This window comes from Ascaphus truei, chromosome 21 (genome assembly GCF_040206685.1).
Source record: "Ascaphus truei isolate aAscTru1 chromosome 21, aAscTru1.hap1, whole genome shotgun sequence".
In the NCBI taxonomy this organism is placed as follows: domain Eukaryota; kingdom Metazoa; phylum Chordata; class Amphibia; order Anura; family Ascaphidae; genus Ascaphus; species Ascaphus truei.
In genome coordinates, this window is record NC_134503.1 from 1,047,918 (window position 1) to 1,067,329 (window position 19,412).

Below are 19,412 nucleotides of genomic sequence, written 5' to 3' on the forward strand. Positions count from 1 at the left end.
ACAGATGATTGTTATTATGTCCTGATATGTAAAACCATAGATTTCAAAGAGGGTGTACTTTCTTTTTGACATGACTGTATGTCTACTTAATAATTGCACTTGATGATGCATCTGGATTGCTCTGTGTTGCATGCAGCTGTACACCCCACACACATACTCTAAGCCAGGCCTGATTTCTGCATCAGTCATTTGACTAGAGATGGATCGGCTGAATATTTACGATGGGATCGCCCAGTCAGAAAGGAAATTAGAATGTGACAGTGTGATAAATCAGGAACTCACTTCATTCCTACACACATTACATCTGCAAAAATATTGTGTTCGTATCCACTAAACATACAGGGTCTGACTGTAGTATCTTTTTCTAAATGCTTAGATTTGTATTGATTTTATCAATAATTGTTTTAAGGACAGAAAGTGAAAATGGGGGGGGAGGAGGGGTACAGCAACATCCTCGACAAATATACATGCCGTGTACATTACCGTTTGTTTACATGATCGATTTTGGTGGCACATCGAATATATATTTAATCCAGAGGGATGCACAAGAAAAATATACAGATTGAAGAGTAAGCCATTATAATACTTTTATTTTACAAGTGTAACCAGGTCCCGCTGGTCCCCCCGCGTGTCACCCACCCTCTCTTACCCTCCGGTTGCTGCAGGGATAGTCGCGGGTGTGGGGAGGTTGATGTGGGTGAGTGGGTCGCCGGAGACCCCTGGCGAGCGGTGGTACAGGGAGCCGCCATGTCAAGGAGGCTCGCACATGCGCAGCAGAGCACCCGACGGCCATTAGAAGTATCACGCATGCGCAGTGAAGTGCAAGCGGCGGACAATAGCTAAGGAATCTGAGGGGACTACAATTCCCAGCAGCCTCCGGGGCTGCTGCAACACATGGCCCACAGCAGCCAATAGGGAACCCAGAGTCTCCTGCAAGGAGAGATACACTTGTCGCGCTCGAGAAGCCATGCCAGTCGGAAGCCGGACAGCAATGGGATAAGTAAGGTCCAGGGAGAAGTGCTCCACTGGACTAGGCCAGATTATCCCTTTCAGGTCCCAGCTAGGTCCCGACCATCCATAGCTTGTGGTGCTATAGGGAAGGCCCCTCAGATAGGGACGTTCCCCTTAGCCTTCTAGTGCCTGTGTAAGTTGCAACGTGACGGACACATGCGGTGTGCGCGGCCTGTGGCTAGGCCTGAACCAGGTCCAATCAAGTCAGAGACTATTTTGGGGTGGTACACTCCACACGGGAAGCCACCCAACGCGGAGGCGGATCTTCGTTGGAACAGACGTATCGGTTGCCAATTACTACCCAGCGGTACCCGGGTGCTGGAGCATCCGGGAAGATATCCTCATAAGTGCACCAACATTTACGCGTGTAGTACTGTCCCACACTTGGGGGTGGGAAAGGCCTTTGGGGTTTGGACACTTGGACACTGGTGCCCCTGCACCCAAGTACTGTGGGGATATTCCGCGGGTCGGTATATATAAATAAATTGCCTGTTCCTGTTATTGTTTATTACCTCCCAGTAAATGCTGTTCCCCATACTCCGAGTGTGTATTACTGGGCATATCGTCTTGGGAGGGGCTATCGTACTGTGTGAGGATCCTTCTCAGGTGGAGGCGCTGTTTAGTAGATATATATACACACCCCAGGCTCCCAGTGGCAGAGGATCAGGCCTCCCGTTTGCCGCGCAGGTATAGCAGCACACGTAGTCACCCTGACACAGGGGGAAAGGGGGCTACACAAGATTAAGGGCTAGTATTTCTGCCACTACATTGGAGGGATTCACTCCAGGGTATCATTTGAAGGGTTACTACTCAACCACAGTACTAGAACAAGGCAGCTCTTGGCTGCAACAAGAGCTAGTATTATTATTATAAACCCCTGGCAGCTAACATCGTGTCTTCTTTCACTATATCTTTAGGGGTCATAGGGGCACTTTGCAGAACTCTCCGCAGCAGCATAGGGGTTATAGGGGCAATATATAGTACTTAAAATAAAATGTGCCTTTTGTATCAGGTGTTCAAAATCTCACTGACGCTGTCTATAATAATTCTTACTTTCTGTCTGTGCCATAAAAGTCCAGAGATAAATGTTCCTATCCTTTAGGTTTTTGGTTGTGCATAACATGGGTGTTTTTTGTTTGCACCCCCCCCCCCCCTCCTCACCCCAAATTTGGCACATACTAATAGGTACACTACTTTATTAGTTGTCTCGTGAAAACGATGCTTTTGCTGTATAAGGAGATATATAAGGATAAGGAGATATATAAGGATAAGGAGATATATAAGGAGATATATAATGATAAGAAGATATATCAGGAGATATATAAGGAGATATAACATAAAAACCAAAGACTTCTGAGTATTCGGAAGAGCGCTTTGTTTTTGGTAAGAGTTTCTTTGGATGAATTGTCCCTTCAAACTCTTCAGAGGATTCAATGTGTGGCTAACCTCTCTGGCAGAGAAGAGGTTAAAGCCTTTCTTCCAATGCAGCTTAGGGTGAGACACCTCCCAGGAGCTCTAGCACTCCTCCTCTCCCATGCTCCTGAGCAGGATCTGTGCCAGCCCCAAGCATGATCTCCTAATCCGTCTCAGAACTGGGGACAAGTGTCACAAAGTGAGATCCCAGCGGCAAGGTATGTATCACCTCACACAGGTACAATGTAGCAGTGCTGCTGTCCCACCAGCGCCTGGCTGTGTCCCCTCTGCACTGCTACTGCTGCATCTGCAAGAGGAAAGGACAGGAAACATACACACAGATAAGGATTTATCACTTGGGATCCGGTATCAAAGTATATGGCAATCGGAAAGTGAGGGCGACACACACACACACACACACACACACACACACACAAACACACACACACACACACACACACACACACACACACACACACACACACACACACACACACACACACACACACACACACACACACACTTCCTAATCAGAAGCCTTTGTTAATCAGTATTGCTGACCTGAGAAAGAGAGGAGAACTCTCAAAAGCTTGTCCTGTGATTTCAATAAAAAAAGTATCACCTAATACTGAAGTACTCATTTATTCTGCAATATATATATATATATATATATGTCATTCATTTCCTTCCCTTTGCCCTGTCAGACCTCTGCATCACTGCCCCGTCTCTACCCGTCCTCTCCTTCCTGGAACTTTTGGGACATGTTCTCCAGGCAGCACCTAAAGATCCTTCTCATCGGGAACTCAGGGTGAGTTTAACACAAACACCGGGCGCAATGAAAGGGTTAAACGCAGGAGGGCAGCGAGCTGGGATCATGTGGTGGGGAGTTTGCCGCGGAAACAGGTTCTACGTTTTTCAAGTAGAAGAATATTTGGTAGGTTGCAGAGATGCTCAGTGTCGCTTTATAATACAGAACATGCACAGATCCTTTTCTCGGTGGCTGCAAAGGGTTAAATAAAGCGCAGTTGGTTGTGAGTGCATAACGCAGAGACTCGCAGTGTGTGCAGCTGGCACAGACGGAAGCGTCAGCTCCTGATGCACTATGCAAAGCAGCTAAATAATCAACCAGGTGGCACCCGGTGTGTTCCTCGTGTATCCTCCCAAGGAGGCGGCCTTTTTTGGTTTTTGGACATATTCATACTGCAGAGTCCACCCCCAGCCTCCCCTCCCCCCCCCCCATTCCTCTGCAAACACAGCAGTGACCTTTCCCAGTTCCCAGAATTCTTTATGCCGTAGTTATTAAAACACACAAGATATCTATATTGTTGCACATACAACTATAGTGAGTAACAAAACCCTCCGCCACACAGAGTACTGTAATGACAAAGAATATTCATATCTCAGACAGGTCCCCAAACCCCTATCCCCTCCCCCCCCATCTCTATCTCCACTCCCCGTCTCTATCTCCCCCCCCTCCCCGTCTCTATCTCCCCCCCTCCCCGTCTCTATCTCCCCCCCTCCCCGTCTCTATCTCCCCCCCTCCCCGTCTCTATCTCCCCCCCCTCCCCGTCTCTATCTCCCCCCCTCCCCGTCTCTATCTCCCCCCCCTCCCCGTCTCTATCTCCCCCCCCTCCCCGTCTCTATCTCCCCCCTCCCCGTCTCTATCTCCCCCCCTCCCCGTCTCTATCTCCCCCCCTCCCCGTCTCTATCTCCCCCCCCTCCCCGTCTCTATCTCCCCTCCCTCCCCATCTCTATCTCGCCTCCCTATCTCTATCTCGCCTCCCTCCCGATCTCTATCTCCCCTCCCTGTCTCTATCTCCCCCTCTCTCCCCCCTCCCCATCTCTCTCCCCCCTTCCTCTCCCCCTCCCCATCTCTCTCCCCCCTCCCCATCTCCCCCTCCCCTATCTCTTTCCCACCATCCCTATCTCTCCCCCCTTCCTTGTCTCTCTATCCCCCGTCCCTATCTCTCTCCCCATCCCTATCTATCTCTCCTTCCCTATCTCTCTCTTTCCCCCCCCCCCCCGCCTATATCCCTCCCCTCCCACTGCAGCCAGGGATTCTGGGTAATAACATGTAAATGAGCACTCATAGATGGGATTACAAGTACAAAGTGAAGCAGTAACGTGGATGGCTTTAAGATTACACGTGCTGTTTCACAGTTTTATCAGACATACGTGGCCAGCAATGTACCCACAGAAATGCCGTTCCATCCTCGTGCGTCTTGTCAGTGGGAGGCGGGTTGCTGGCCTTGCAGTGTAAAGCTGGTCTAAGTGCTGTGTATGCTCCTTTGCCATTACGATGCTGCACAAAATATCTCCATGTGACCCCGACGCGCTTCACACATTTATATTGTCGGGGGAGCGGCGACCCTTTGTCACATGCCATACTAAAACACCCCAGCAATCGTCTTCTTTCTGCACAGATTATTCATTAAACAGAAAGCATTCAAAATACATGTTTAATTGAAATAAAAAATACTATCAAGTTTTAACCCCTCGGCTGCCAGAGGAGCCAGCAAAGCATTGTTTTATAGATATTATGTGCAATTCGTCGCATGCCAACACTTCATGGGCTGAGCAGCACTCACACATTTTTTTGCAGGACGATTTTTAAAATGTCACACCATGTTTTTGCATGTCAAACGAACTTTTTTACGTTTTGTTTCTTCTTTTTCCTTACGGCAGCTCAGATGCGCCTATCATTTATATGCATATCCTTTATATTATCATTTATATGCGTATCCTTTATATTATCATTTATATGCGTATCATTTATATTATCATTTATATGCGTATCCTTTATATTATCATTTATATGCGTATCATTTATATGCGTATCATTTATATGCGTATCATTTATATTATCATTTATATGCGTATCCTTTATATTATCATTTATATGCGTATCCTTTATATTATCATTTATATGCGTATCATTTATATTATCATTTATATGCGGATCCTTTATATTATCATTTATATGCGGATCCTTTATATTATCATTTATATGCGTATCCTTTATATTATCATTTATATGCGTATCCTTTATATTATCCTGTATTCTGCTGCAGCGTGGGGAAGTCAGCGCTGATGAACCAGTATGTAAATAATCGCTTCAGCAACCACTACAGGGCAACCATCGGGGCGGACTTCTTAACTAAGGAACTACGAGTGGATGACGAGTTGGTGACTGTACAGGTAGGTGTGTGTAGGTGTGTGTAGGTGTGTGTAGGTGTGTGTGTTACCAAAAATGTGAGGGAACTCTGACGTGAGGATGGAAGGTGTGGAAATTATTCTGGGATATGCGCAATAGCGCAATAATATACACGTTTATTTAAAATCCTTTAGAATATGTTATTTTAGTAAATAATAATAATTACATTATAAATGTTTTATAAAACATAAAAATTCTGTTTTTTTTGTATGTTTGTAGATGATCACAATAGTACTATCACATGTACCATGTGGTACAGGAAGTGTGTGTGTCCCTGATATGTTCTGTATTCTATGACACACACACACAGAAGTGCCCTGAGCTGCACTGTGGGGATATTATAGACGTTACCCCTCTGTGATTTGGGTTCTGGCTCTCTCCCCCCTGCAGATCTGGGACACGGCTGGCACGGAGCGTTTCCAGTCCTTGGGTGCAGCTCTGTACAGGGGCACAGACTGCTGCCTGCTGGTCTTTGATGTCACTTCCCCCAGCTCATTCCAGGCACTGGATACCTGGCAAAAGGAGTTCCTGGTGCAGGCTGATCCCGCGGATCCTGAACGCTTCCCCTTTGTGGTGATCGCAAACAAGATGGACATAGAGGAGCGGCAGGTCAGCGAGTCACCAGGGAGGGGGGACGAAGTGTGCGGGTATATATCCTAAACAAGAGGGGGTGCACAGATCTATGTATAAACGTGTGTGGAGAGACACAGAGACAGAGACACACACACACACACACACACACACACACACACACACACACACACACACACACACACACACACACACACACACACACACACACACACACACACACACACACACACACACACACACACACACACACACACACACACACACACACACACACACACACACACACACACACACACACACACACACACACACACACACACACACACACACACACACACACACACACACACACACACACGTCATTGTCATCACTTCTTCAGGTTTCTATCCCCTACACCAATCTTTCTACTTTCCAGTGTTTATATCTTTCACTATACATAAAACTAGAAAGCAATATATCTGGGGTCCTGGAGCCTGCGAGGTGTGTGCATGTCTGTGCGACACCCACCAGCACTTCTCTTCTCTCTCTGTGATGCTCGGACATTGGGTGCTAGAGGCGAACACACACAACTGTCTTATTGACATCTGCAAACAGACTGCTGCTGCCAAGCAGGACTTTCGTCATCCTGCGGTTCCACGAGTACTCCTCTCGTCACACGCCCAGCTCTCTGGGATTAGTAGTTTAACCTCTTACCTGCCAGAGGCACTGTAATTAAGGGGAAAATGACACTTTTGTAGTGTTTTTTTATTATTTTCTTTAAGAACGAGCCCTGTTTGCTTCCTGCATCACGCGCTCTGCTGGCTGCTTTCCATTCACCCCATGAAGGACGTTATACACCATGCATGGCTAGTGAGGGGGGGGGGGGGGGGGGGTGGAGAGCTGCTCATTACCTCAGACTATAGAACCTGGCACTGAGGTGGGGGCCTGAGTCTTGTAACTTGGGGTGTAACTTATAGTGGGGGGTACACAGAGTGGGAAGCAGGAGTAATTAGACACAACAAAACGGTAAGGAATTATAACACACTTTATAGAACTTTATCATTTTGCACAGGGCTACACACACACACACACACACACACACACACACACACACACACACACACACAACCACAGTATTTCTGCAATCCTACTAAAACAAATCACTGACGCTGCGCCTCTGTCTTTATATATCTTACAGTCACTTATAATTTGCATATTAGTTCACATACCCTATTAATCAGACAGGGTATTTGTACAATAACCAAGAGGGGCGCAAGGTTTTTGTTGGGGGGGCACGGTGGTTGCTGAGGCTCCGCACTCTTCCCCACGGCATATAAATTAAATGCGGGGGATCGCATGAGGTCTCTGTAACCTATTACTTACCGAGATTCAGACGGCTGTTGACGCGTCACCATGGCAACGCAGCGTAAAATGACATCTCAGGGTCATGTGACGTCACATGACCCGCGGCGTCACTTGACGCCGGGAACTGAGGTAGGGGGTGTGAGCACAGGGGGCAGAAGGCAGGGGTGAGCGCAGCTGCAAAACTTTACGCACCCCTACAATAACCATTCGTTGGAGATCTGGATTCAAACAGATGCAGCTGCTGCTTCTTACAGTTACTGTGAAAACATAACCTGTGTTACACTGCAGGGGGATCTCCTTCTATCCTCTGCCTGTTACAATGCAGGGGATCTCCTTCTATCCTCTGCCTGTTACAATGCAGGGGGATCTCCTTCTATCCTCTGCCTGTTACAATGCAGGGGATCTCCTTCTATCCTCTGCCTGTTACAATGCAGGGGGATCTCCTTCTATCCTCTGCCTGTTACAATGCAGGGGGATCTCCTTCTATCCTCTGCCTGTTACAATGCAGGGGGATCTCCTTCTATCCTCTGCCTGTTACAATGCAGGGGGATCTCCTTCTATCCTCTGCCTGTTACAATGCAGGGGATCTCCTTCTATCCTCTGCCTGTTACAATGCAGGGGGATCTCCTTCTATCCTCTGCCTGTTACAATGCAGGGGATCTCCTTCTATCCTCTGCCTGTTACAATGCAGGGGATCTCCTTCTATCCTCTGCCTGTTACAATGCAGGGGGATCTCTTTCTTTCCTCTGGCTGTTACAATGCAGGGGGATCTCTTTCTTTCCTCTGGCTGTTACAATGCAGGGGGATCTCCTTCTTTCCTCTGGCTGTTACAATGCAGGGGGATCTCCTTCTATCCTCTGCCTGTTACAATGCAGGGGGATCTCTTTCTTTCCTCTGGCTGTTACAATGCAGGGGGATCTCTTTCTTTCCTCTGCCTGTTACAATGCAGGGGGATCGCCTTCTATCCTCTGCCTGTTACAATGCAGGGGGATCTCCTTCTATCCTCTGGCTGTTACAATGCAGGGGGATCTCCTTCTATCCTCTGGCTGTTACAATGCAGGGGGATCTCTTTCTTTCCTCTGGCTGTTACAATGCAGGGGGATCTCTTTCTTTCCTCTGCCTGTTACAATGCAGGGGGATCTCCTTCTATCCTCTGCCTGTTACAATGCAGGGGGATCTCCTTCTTTCCTCTGGCTGTTACAATGCAGGGGGATCTCTTTCTATCCTCTGGCTGTTACAATGCAGGGGATCTCCTTCTTTCCTCTGGCTGTTACAATGCATGGGATCTCCTTCTATCCTCTGCCTGTTACAATGCAGGGGGATCTCCTTCTTTCCTCTGGCTGTTACAATGCAGGGGATCTCCTTCTTTCCTCTGGCTGTTACAATGCAGGGGATCTCCTTCTTTCCTCTGGCTGTTACATCCTGATATTTCTGCTCTTAGCTGTTGCAGGGCTCCCCGAGTTGTCCCTGTACTTTGTACTGGGCAGCAAAATCCGCCAGTCTCCTCACTCCACGGATCGGTCAGGCCCTTGCAGAGTGTTCTGCAGCAACCTCACCATATCAAAACAAACTGCCACCCCAGTCCCCTCAACAATCCCTTTCCAACGGTCACCCCACTGGGTAAGCACGGTCACTTGGTCCAGTGGAATATAATTCTAAGGCTGCGGTCAGGCAGGGAGCGGGCGCGCTGACATCACACACACTGTTGGGCTGGGCGATTTATGGCCAGCTAGTTGCGCGCGTGCGGGGAGGGGTGGGGGGCACCGCTGAGTTACTGTTTAATTCTTATAGTGTGTGGTACATGTTGTGTGAGTGTAGTGACTAGACACAACACATTGGTAATTAATTATAACAAGCTTTATATACTCATAGCAATAATTTGTGGTGTTTCTCGTATGAATCAGTACGGTGACTCTCAATCTCAGAATCAATCCATACACATATATACTTAAACTATAGCAACAGTGTGAACGGTGCGCAAACAAATAATAACTTTGATCTCTGTGAGGCCTCCCAATCCTGGGGTACTGGCCTGTAGATCCTGGTGTGCTAGCACAATCGTTGGAGCTCATAAACTGCGTTGCAGGCCTGGTGCTTCACAAAAATCAAACTGTGACAATATAAGTGCCGTTTATATCCTTTGTGGGTTAGCGGAGCTGTGCGCAAACTGGGGGTCGCGGCTCACTTACCCGGCTTTCATGTCCACTCATCTCCATGACAATGCGGCGTCAAATGACGCAGCGGGGCCATGTGATGTGACGTCACATGACGCTGTGGCGTCATTTGACACCTGTTGCCATGGAGACGTGGCGTCAAATAACGCTGTGGGTCACGATGGAACATGACCCCGAGGCGTCATTTGACGAGCAGCGCAGGAAGTTTGCGCACCCCTGGGTTAGCTCACCCACTCCAACCTGGTGTAATTCCTGCAGAGCTGGGCTCCCTAGTCGCTCTGTAGTAGTAGTGTGTCTCTGTCTCTCTCCCCAACTGTCATTCCATTGGCTAAGCACAGTCACATGGTCCAGTGGAATGCAATTCTTAAAGGGGCCAAGTCCTGTGCTGATAGACACACGGAAAAAGAAATATATGTTCATTCTCTCTGGTTGGTTGCAGGTTTCCCCACGTCAGGCCCAGGACTGGTGTAAAACCTGCAATGCGGAGTATTTTGAAACCAGTGCTAAGGAAGCGTTAAATGTGGAGGCGGCGTTCCTGGCAGCCATCAGAGAAGCCCTAAAACATGTAAGTCCAGGGATGGGAACAAGGCAGGGACAATGCTCTATTCTGCAGTGCCCCAACTGTCTCTTCCTAACAAGAGCCCTGTTAAGCGAACAGTGTGAGGTTGTGATGCACTATTGCCATTTATTTACCGACCCTAGTACATGTTACCCATGATTGAACATGTGTCCTGTCAGTCCCAGCTTTAGGGACAACTGGTCCAGGCATTTTTTTGGTATACATTTACAGTTTATAGCAAATCTGCTGTTGGATCTTTGGTATGAGAAAACCTATAAATACAATGGTTTGTGAAGTTTAATTTCCCTTTAACACTTCTGTCGGTTGAAAATGTACATGTCTATTTTAACTACTTTTCTGGGCTTTTTATACACAGCACCAGGATCCAGAGCAGCAATCAGACGTGGACGCTGTGACTCTAACCACTGAAAATCGCAATGACCAACACACAGAGAAGTGTGACTGTTAATGGCTCTGCGCCTTTGCTGGAGGACAGACATTTTCCTTTAGGATGGGTGCAGTATTGTCCCAGGCCTGCCACCACAACATTGGTGGGTCATGCCAAGACAATCCCCTAACCATTGGATAGACTATAAGGAAGACAATTATTGAAGAGCAGAATAAGTGACAAGATCTGCTGTAGGATGATAATTATATGACCCAGGCCTCAGAAGGGCGAGCTTTGTTTTTAACAGGTGAAATAAATCCTTTATAACGACCAGAGCTTGTCAAACTGGCTAAACTGCTCGAGGCAGTATGAATAAGGCTTAATCCCTCAATTTGGGGTCAGCAAGAGTAGGACTGGTTGAATGGCAGAGGTTGGGAAATTGCAGGCAATACAAATCTAAATAAATGGAAAGTCTGCCCTCAATCCACAAAACTGTTCTGCAGCAAGAGGAAGATGGCCTTGGGTTTGTCACTGGGAGCACATGGGGTGTGAGGGGTTTCATCTAAATTCTTATCAGAAAAGGAAGGCTAAATGTAGTTTGCATTTTGATCGCTAGAAGATGGCTTTTTTCGTAATCTGGTGTAGTTCGGTTCAACCTTTCTCCCTCCAACAAAGAGGTTTACCAATGAACACATCACATCGTAACATGAGCACCGTTACTAAAACCATGGAGGGTTTCAGTAATAGTGATCAGAATGTAAATGAAGTTTCATTGGAAGATCTCTCGTTTAGTAGAGTTGGGACTTTGAAACTGGAAGTGTACTGTCTTGCTTTGCAGACTATTGCATCGCTGAATGTGCAGTGGAGACACTTGCCATGCATGGGCTGTAGCTAGAGGTCTCGGGCATTGTGCATATATTTATGTAAGGGGTGTAGGGGAATCTGATCAAATAAACGGTTCCAAAATTACAAAAAGGTGAATGTATAGGCTTTTCATGTAAACCTTCCCATTCCCTCACCCAACCCCCTCAAAGAACCACTATTATACTTCAAAAAAATGTTTTTAATTGTTCAAAATAGCACATAAAACGACAGATAGCACTATAGTAATATTGGATCACTTTGAGAACTCCTCTACAATGGAAGTAATAGCTTTTCTTCTCAAAGAAAAAAAGGTGGGTGAGGTTTTAGCAAGAGTCTAGGCAGTAACACAGTAACACTAATACAAAACGAGAAGTGGCATCAGGAATTTCCTGGGATCTGCTCTTGCTGCTGCCTCATCCAATCAGCTGCCAGGAGAGATCTCAGGCAAAGCAGCAGCTTCTCGCAAGCGGGGAAAAAGGGATGGGGGGGTGGGGGGTGGGGGAAAGGGGGAGGCTATTCCAGGATACTTTCTTTTTGTTTAATGGGGCACCGTTAGTAAGAAAAGGATAACCGGAGATTTGTTTAATCCTTTTATCTTTCTCCCATCACGAAACTACATCTAAGATCTTTTTCACATCCAATTTTTATGGCTGCACTTTAGAGTTGAAACTACACTTATTCAAAACACACGCACAGTCCCGCTCTGTCAGGGCACAATTACTAAAACGGACAATTCATAGAATCGTCAGATACCTCTTGGGACTTTGCACACGTAGCTCGTGAAAGCCCCAAATGTGCACCTCCCAACTCTACTTCAGGCTAATAAGAGGATGCAAGGATACCTCACCCATGGGATATTACAATACCGGCCATGGAAATGACTGCGCAAATTAGATTTCTCATCCCGTAGAAATCAAAGAAACAAAAAGGGGAAAACTTCCTTCCCTGCATCCGTTTCACAAAAAGCCAGACTGGCACGGAGGCAAGATTGTGTGCGCAGAACCAGAAAACGAATGGTTTGAACCTGCTCTGGAAAGATTAAAAATACTGATCAAAAAAAAATATATATATACACATTTAATGAGCTCAACACATGGAGCATAAAAGTTAAACATTACCGAAATAAGGTAAATCCTAAATGATTTAAACCAAAAATTTTTTTTTACTGGTTTTGCTTTTGTACAAAAAAAAAAAAAATTTCCTCTATCATGCTTTAAGCTATTGCTGATTTTTTTTTTTTGCTTTTTCTCTTTTATTATAAATGTTTATTTTTACAAAAAAAATTCCTCAACAGTTGGCAAAATCCGTTTAGAAACAGTTCCAACTGCGTGTATATATGTATATATGTATATTTATATGTTACCTATGTATATGGATAGAAATGGCCAGTGTGGATACTCTGCCTTCCTGCACGGTGGGTGGGTGGGCGGGCGAGGTGCCGCTGGCAGGGATTAGAGACGCCCATTCGGCAGGAGGGAGGAGCAGAGTTTGGTGGAAATCATTTACAGGTCTCACTGGCCCCTATATCTGGCACAAGATGCTTCTACCAGCAGGGGGCAGGTATTTCTGCAGGAAAAAGAAGCACACCGCAGAGGTGGAAACTGCAGGAAGCTGTTCAAGGGAAAACAAACCTCACTTATCTGTGTATTGCTTTGGACATAGGCCTGTGTCCCTAACAGACAAGGAACAAGATCCAGTCTAATAGGCTGCAATACTCTGCTTTCTAGGAGCAATACAAGAAAACGCCCTCAGAATCATGCAACTTAAACAACTGCAGTTAGAGGTCTTAGCATCTAAATAGTATACAGCTAATATTTTATACAATAAAACTACATCTGTTTAACCTCTTCTTTGCCAGAAGGGCCTGCAGTCAAATTAAAAGGTTTAAGAAAATGAAATGACGGAGATACAGTTAAGTTGCGAATAGAATCCTCAGCCTTATACACACACAAGTGTATACAGTACCCCCCTACACTTAGTGTGACCAAATTAGCTGCAATGTTATTGGGGCAGGATGGGGGGTGGGTAGGGAGAGTAAAGGGTGTTAAAATCCCCTCCAATGTCTACCCCAAATTAAAAGATTAAAAAAAAAAAAAAGATAGACTCCACACGTTGGAAGTGGTAATACAAATTGAAAACTTCATTCAAACAAAACTTCGATGCAATATATATATATAAAAAAAATGAAATATTGATGTTGCTTTGGAATTTCCCAGTCACTTCCATAAAGCCATTTCAATGCGTCAGTTTCCAAGCTCTTCCAAGAAATTCCGGCACATTCAAAACAGCGTGGATGTATCCAGGGAAAGAATATGCCGTGTATACATAGGAACTACTCATTTTGTTGCTGAAAAACAAAGTCCATCGTATGTTCATGTCTGAAGAACTTGTACACATGCCTGCACCACGAATACAAAATAAATGGGACCAGGACTCCTGTCCAGATGTGCAGTAATAACAAACCTTCACTTAGCACAGCGCCACTGCTTTGCTCTGTCCGGGAGAGAAACATTTAAAAGGGGCGTGGGGAGGGAGAGGCCGTAACCAAAAAGCACAGCTCGTTCATAGGCACCCTGCTCAGTAACCTGCACAAGTCTTTAAAACCTTTACGTCTCCGACCACCACGGATAGCTGGGATATAAAGTCCAAGTGCTTCTGTTATTCAACAAAGAAAATTGAATATTTTCCCAAAACCTATCCCCCTTTTTCTCTTGGTGAAAAAAAAATAATGCAGACAAAGCAAAAAGACCTGGAGGAATCCTCTAAGCAGTTCAGTAAAAACCTTCTGTGTTCCTGTTTTTTTGCTTGTCCACATGTGACTGTCACCAACTCCTTTACCTGCGTGTGTACGCCTAAAGTTTTGTTCCTTCCGTTTATCTTTCTGCAGCCCGACCCCTCCCCCCCAAAAAATAAAACAGACCAAAGAAACGGGAGAAATAACTTGTATCCTCTGAAGTTCATCTCTACCTCAAGGAAAATGGGAGAGAAAAAAAAAAAAAAAGGAAAAATGTGCTTTGTCTAAAGATTGTGTTTTCGTAAAAACAAAAATAGAATTGAAATAAAGGCAGAGTAAAAGTCAGCCCCTTCCTATCAACCAAGAGCGAGCGGAGGAAGGCAAGCAATGAACAAAAAACATATGATGGGGCACAGCGTTTGAGGAGCAGGAGATGGGTCGTTATCTAGGCTGGGGGCAGGTGTTGAATAGTAGCGGTAGCAATCTTTATCATGGGTGATCAGACTTTGACTTCTTTGGAGCAGTTTTCCTAAGGAAGTAAGGAGGATAAAACGTTGATACTTATTCTGTTTTATCATATCATAAGCAGTGTAATCTCAGTGCAGAAAGGGAGGCTAGAATAGACCATTTACACATTGCTGTGACATGGTTCTTCAGGAATAGACTTTGCACAATTTTACCCATATCTTAAACCTCACACCGAAGGACTTAACACCCATTACCACGGTTCTGTACTTTTTGCTGGTAGCTTAGTTGCCAGGACTGAACTTGTGCAGCTGGGTTATGCTGCTTGTTGGGATTGCTATACTCTCCCACAAAAGCGATGGCATCATGGTGTGTACCATAAGGTGAAGGACCCCAGACTTACGTTTCAGGCGATGACACCGGGCGTTTGTTGGCAGGCTTTGCAGCCGACCCATCCTTGCTGGTTTCTGTGAAGTTAAGAATAAAACATCACAATGAACAAGACTGCAAGATTTGGGAAAGGCAGGAGAGCTCTGAAGCAGGGCAGTGACTAGATGGCCGCTTACCTTGCAACCACCTGACTTGGGTGGCGGGTCCATAGCCCTTCTCATTGCGGGCGGCGATGCGGAAGATGATGGCAGGTTTGGTGGTGTAGTCTATGTGAGCGTTGGAGAGGCTGGAGGACTGCACAAGGCAGGATGGGTTGGGCCCACAATATACCCGCATGAAGGCCAGCTGAGCTGGGGCTGGGGATTTCTGCTCTGCACTGCCCTGGCTGCTCTGGATGGCCAGGTACACAGAGTACTCTATGATCTTGCCAGAGGTAACAGACGGAGGCTCCCAAGTGAGGTGGGCGCCGTCAGGGCTCTGTAGAGAAAAAAGGGACAAGACAATACATTGGAGCCTTGTAACAAACCTCACAAGGCTTGTAAACCAACAACTACCTACAAATAAATGCATCAAAACACTTATCTAGTTTTAATTCTGGTAATTTAATAATGTTTGACATGTATATTATAATGCAATAAAATGCTAAGACAACAGAAGATAAGCGGAGCTTGCACAGCAGGTTTGCCGAGGTACATTAAGTGGTTATTGATGCTGGACTTCATGTTGCCGATCTGCAAATCTTGCGCATTGTTCTAAACACTGGGGGGACGACAACGACATCTTGGAGGCCCTTACTCAATGTGCTGTGACATTACTTGGCAGATTATTAAATAGGACCAGACCTGCCAATTGTTCTCTCTCAAGTTTTCTATTCAAAGAGTGGGAGGAAAACAGATGCGGCCAGGACAGAGTACCAAGATGGCCACTGACATCTTTAGATATTGGTGTAGGGACTTTAGATATTGCACCTTTCTGATTAATTGCAATACCATGTTCAGAGAAAATGTAAAAGGCCCACAAAGCTTTCAATAATTTCCTGATTGAGCCATAATCTGATGTAATGCATCTTGTACAGACACCATGTGCAGGGGAAGCCTGGCAAGTCTGTACCTTGCTGATCTTTATGGCACACGGTGCTCCTGGGAAGCCGGGCAGACAGGTCTTAAAGGCAGATATCTCACTAAAGGGTCCCCGGCCACAGGCGTTTATTCCGGCTACACGGAACTTGTAAGCTGTTCCCGGCTGCAACTCCTGCTTCTTCAGCTGGCTGTAATCTGGGAGCGCACCGGAGTCATCCTGCAGGTCCAAACACAAAGGGGTGAGGGTTTAACCACTGACACAGCAACTGGCCACATCAGAGTGAAACCCCCCAAAACACAGTGTACCCACGTCGGATTACACATACCCAACACATTTTCCAACCATATACGAAACTGGATAAAAGGGACATATATACATAAAGAAAATATTCCCAGAGTCCTGTAGCAAAGAACAGAAAGCAAATATGCATTTCTTTATGCTACAAGCAACTCCTGGGTGACAGCACAGATCCACCACATGGACTGGTGTATATGTTAAACACAGCGATGAGTGCATTAGGAGTGGACACATCAAACCATCGTCTTTCTAACCATGTAAACATATTGCTGCAGACAGAATAGTGGTACACAACTCGCAACTTCAGCAAGAGCTGGTAATGGCTTTGAAACGTCTCACTCCCTCGCCCTGTTCAGAAAGCAGCACCTTAATAATTCTGATCCCCTTCCCAGAACAATGACACTCGCGGCGTCTGCACTCACATCATTGCCGGCATCGTTTGCAGGTAGGAAATAATGCGTCACCATCATATTTGGGGCTTTTATTACCCCAACATCAAACCACTGGTTCTCCTTCTTCATTGGGGCCTTGGGCGGCTGTGGGGGAGGATCCTGTTTCTGCAGTGACAGAACAGAGGGGGAGAAATTAGGTGTGCAGGCTTTTAATATCAATGTACAATGCAAGTGTGTTTACAATGAGAACCGATCCAAGTTTACAAGACCATGCGGCTTGTAGACACCACCAACGGAGGGATCTTCATATCAAACCTACCGACTCAATACCGTTGGCTACCTCAGCGAGAGCTGCTGCGGCCTGTAACTTGGCAGGACTGGCAATTACCACAGGCTGAGGGGGGGCAGTGAAGGTGTTGGATGGGGCCAAACCTGTTGGGCAGAGAAAACATCAGCATGGAAGAAGAACCACCGCCTGTTGGTCGCTAAAAAACACACCTAAAAGCCTGGTCTTCAGGAGAAAGAGTTATAGAATAGAAGGTTAAAAAAAGACATATGTCTATCAAGTTCAACCTATGTTAAGACGACACATCCTATAATTGTGTTTACAGTATTTTGATCCAGAGGAAGACAAACACAACCCCAGGAACATATAATCTAATGAGGTCTCAAGGGAAATTCCTTCCCGACTCCAATATTGGAGATCTCTGCCTGGATAAACATCCTTCCCATGTTTACTTATTAGGTATATCCCTGTATACCTTTCTAAAAAGATGTCCAACCTTTTCTTGGAAGATATTTATTGTATCTGCCATCACTGTCTCCATGGGTAATGGATCCCACAGTGTAACTGCCCTTACTGTACAGAACGTATGTAATAAGTATGGCGTTGGGATGATATGTTGGTGTATAAAGTATGTCAGTGTAAAGTGCCAATGGCTGTGTGACAGCAGTAAGCGTGCGCACTGATGAGTAAGTTATGGCGTGTCTCGGAGCGCATGGAGGGAAAGCCGTGTTAGAGGGGGCTCCTGTCACTTACTCTCTGTGGCTGTGGATGGTAGGAGTGCCACTGCACTGGTCACAGCACTGGCCAGTTCATTGAGGCCGTTGCTCTCACTGGCAGGGTCGTTGAGGCTGTCAGCGGGTGCCAGGGCCTCTGTAGGCACATGTTGCATTTGCTGCAGTTGCTGCAGCTGCTGGAGATGTTGCAGGTGTTGGAGGTGCTGGAGTTGCTGTTGATGTTGCTGCTGCTGTAGCTGTTGCTGATGCTGTAGCTGCTGAAGTTGCTGCTGCTGTTGGAGCTGCTGTGCTTCCTGTAGTTGCTGCTGCTGCTGCACCAGGGCTGCCAGCTCCTGCTGGGTAAGCACGATGGGGATGGTGGTGGTGGCTCCCTCAGCGGTCAGGTGACGCAGCTCAGTGTGAGCCACATCAGAGGTGTCCATGGGTTCCCCGGACGCTGTTTGGAAGCCCATAGGGACAAAGACAAAAACAAGTTGCAGAACGTTGCGCGCACACGCACGCACGCACACACTGCCTGGTTAACCCTGGAAATCTGACCTCCCACCTCAATTGTATAATCTGCTTGCATGCCACAGGCACCAGAGGTTAATAAATCACTCCCCATCACACTCCCTCCCAGTCTTACTGTTGCTCGTTTCTAGTACATTCATGCAAAGGCTTGGCTAACACTGAAAGTGCCACTTCAAGCTTCTTTCAGTCACCTTCCATCTGCACACCTTGCCAGCTGTGTGCCATGCACACCCCCCCATGGGACTTACCCATCACCGCCTGCTGGGCAGCCTGGAGCACCGCTTGAATGGCCAAGGCCTGGGCCTCCTCTGTAGCTGCCGCTTGTGCCGCGGCTTCTGCTGCAGCAGTTACGGCCAGTTCCTCTGGGGTCAGCCCTGTCACCATCAGCGTGGTTGTCTGTCCCTCTGCCATCAGCTCCTGAGGAAGTGAGAGCTGCTCCACACCTTGCTGCTGTGCCGTCGCCGAAGGCTCCTGAGTGGGCTCCGCTTCCATGGCTGCCTGCAGCTCTGCCTGCTCTGGCACTGCAGTCTCCATGGGTTGTGGCTGGGCCTCTGGCTGCACATCCACAGGAGGCGGAAGGATATCTGAAGAGAGCGGAGCTGCTGGCTGCTCCGCACAAGATGCGGCGGTGGCGTCTGATCCTTGCACGGCCACTTTCTCAGAGACTGGCTCCGTCAAGGAAGCAATGTTCTAAAGATACAGGAACAGAGCAGTGACAGGGATTCATGTCTAACAGTCTCCTGCTACTCCACCTGTGTTTATATTGGGGGCAGAAAATATATTCTGATTCTTTTATCATTTAAAAGGGGGCTTTGCCTTTTGCCGTTTTTGGTTTTAATAAATGCAGCAGACCCTTACATTTAAAGCAATGCAATTATCTAAGTTGCTGAACGATCGGCAAAGTTCCTGCCTCCGGGGGCACGCAATATGGCTGCCAATGTCAATAGAGGAAGTGTTGGCTT

The 19,412-nt window shown here is 46.7% G+C and overlaps 2 protein-coding genes across 4 annotated transcripts in view; one reads left to right on the forward strand and one right to left on the reverse strand.

Moving 5' to 3' along the window:
- The first annotated feature begins 2,496 nt into the window (after positions 1-2,496).
- Positions 2,497-11,031, forward strand: LOC142471893 (ras-related protein Rab-7a-like). Of its 2 annotated transcripts, none has more exons than XM_075578332.1 (6): positions 2,497-2,642; positions 3,129-3,232; positions 5,496-5,622; positions 6,029-6,285; positions 10,191-10,316; positions 10,687-11,031. In XM_075578332.1, the coding sequence occupies exons 2-5, from the start codon at positions 3,186-3,188 to the stop codon at positions 10,267-10,269; spliced, it is 510 nt and encodes a 169-aa protein (XP_075434447.1). In that variant the 5' UTR covers positions 2,497-2,642; positions 3,129-3,185; the 3' UTR covers positions 10,270-10,316; positions 10,687-11,031. The 2 variants fall into 2 exon arrangements, with proteins under 2 accessions (XP_075434447.1, XP_075434446.1); XM_075578331.1 differs by having other exon boundaries at positions 6,029-6,247.
- A 715-nt stretch (positions 11,032-11,746) lies between these two features.
- Positions 11,747-19,412, reverse strand: part of HCFC1 (host cell factor C1) — a 40,690-nt gene continuing 33,024 nt past the window's right edge. For both annotated transcript variants that reach the window (XM_075578330.1, XM_075578329.1), the window contains 8 exons: positions 18,699-19,140; positions 17,960-18,376; positions 17,240-17,352; positions 16,951-17,085; positions 16,262-16,447; positions 15,328-15,628; positions 15,165-15,228; positions 11,747-14,825 (listed from right to left, as the gene is read on the reverse strand). In XM_075578330.1, coding sequence (XP_075434445.1) covers positions 14,786-14,825; positions 15,165-15,228; positions 15,328-15,628; positions 16,262-16,447; positions 16,951-17,085; positions 17,240-17,352; positions 17,960-18,376; positions 18,699-19,140 — 1,698 coding nt within the window. In that variant the 3' untranslated portion in view covers positions 11,747-14,785. The remainder of the gene's footprint in view (positions 14,826-15,164; positions 15,229-15,327; positions 15,629-16,261; positions 16,448-16,950; positions 17,086-17,239; positions 17,353-17,959; positions 18,377-18,698; positions 19,141-19,412) is intronic.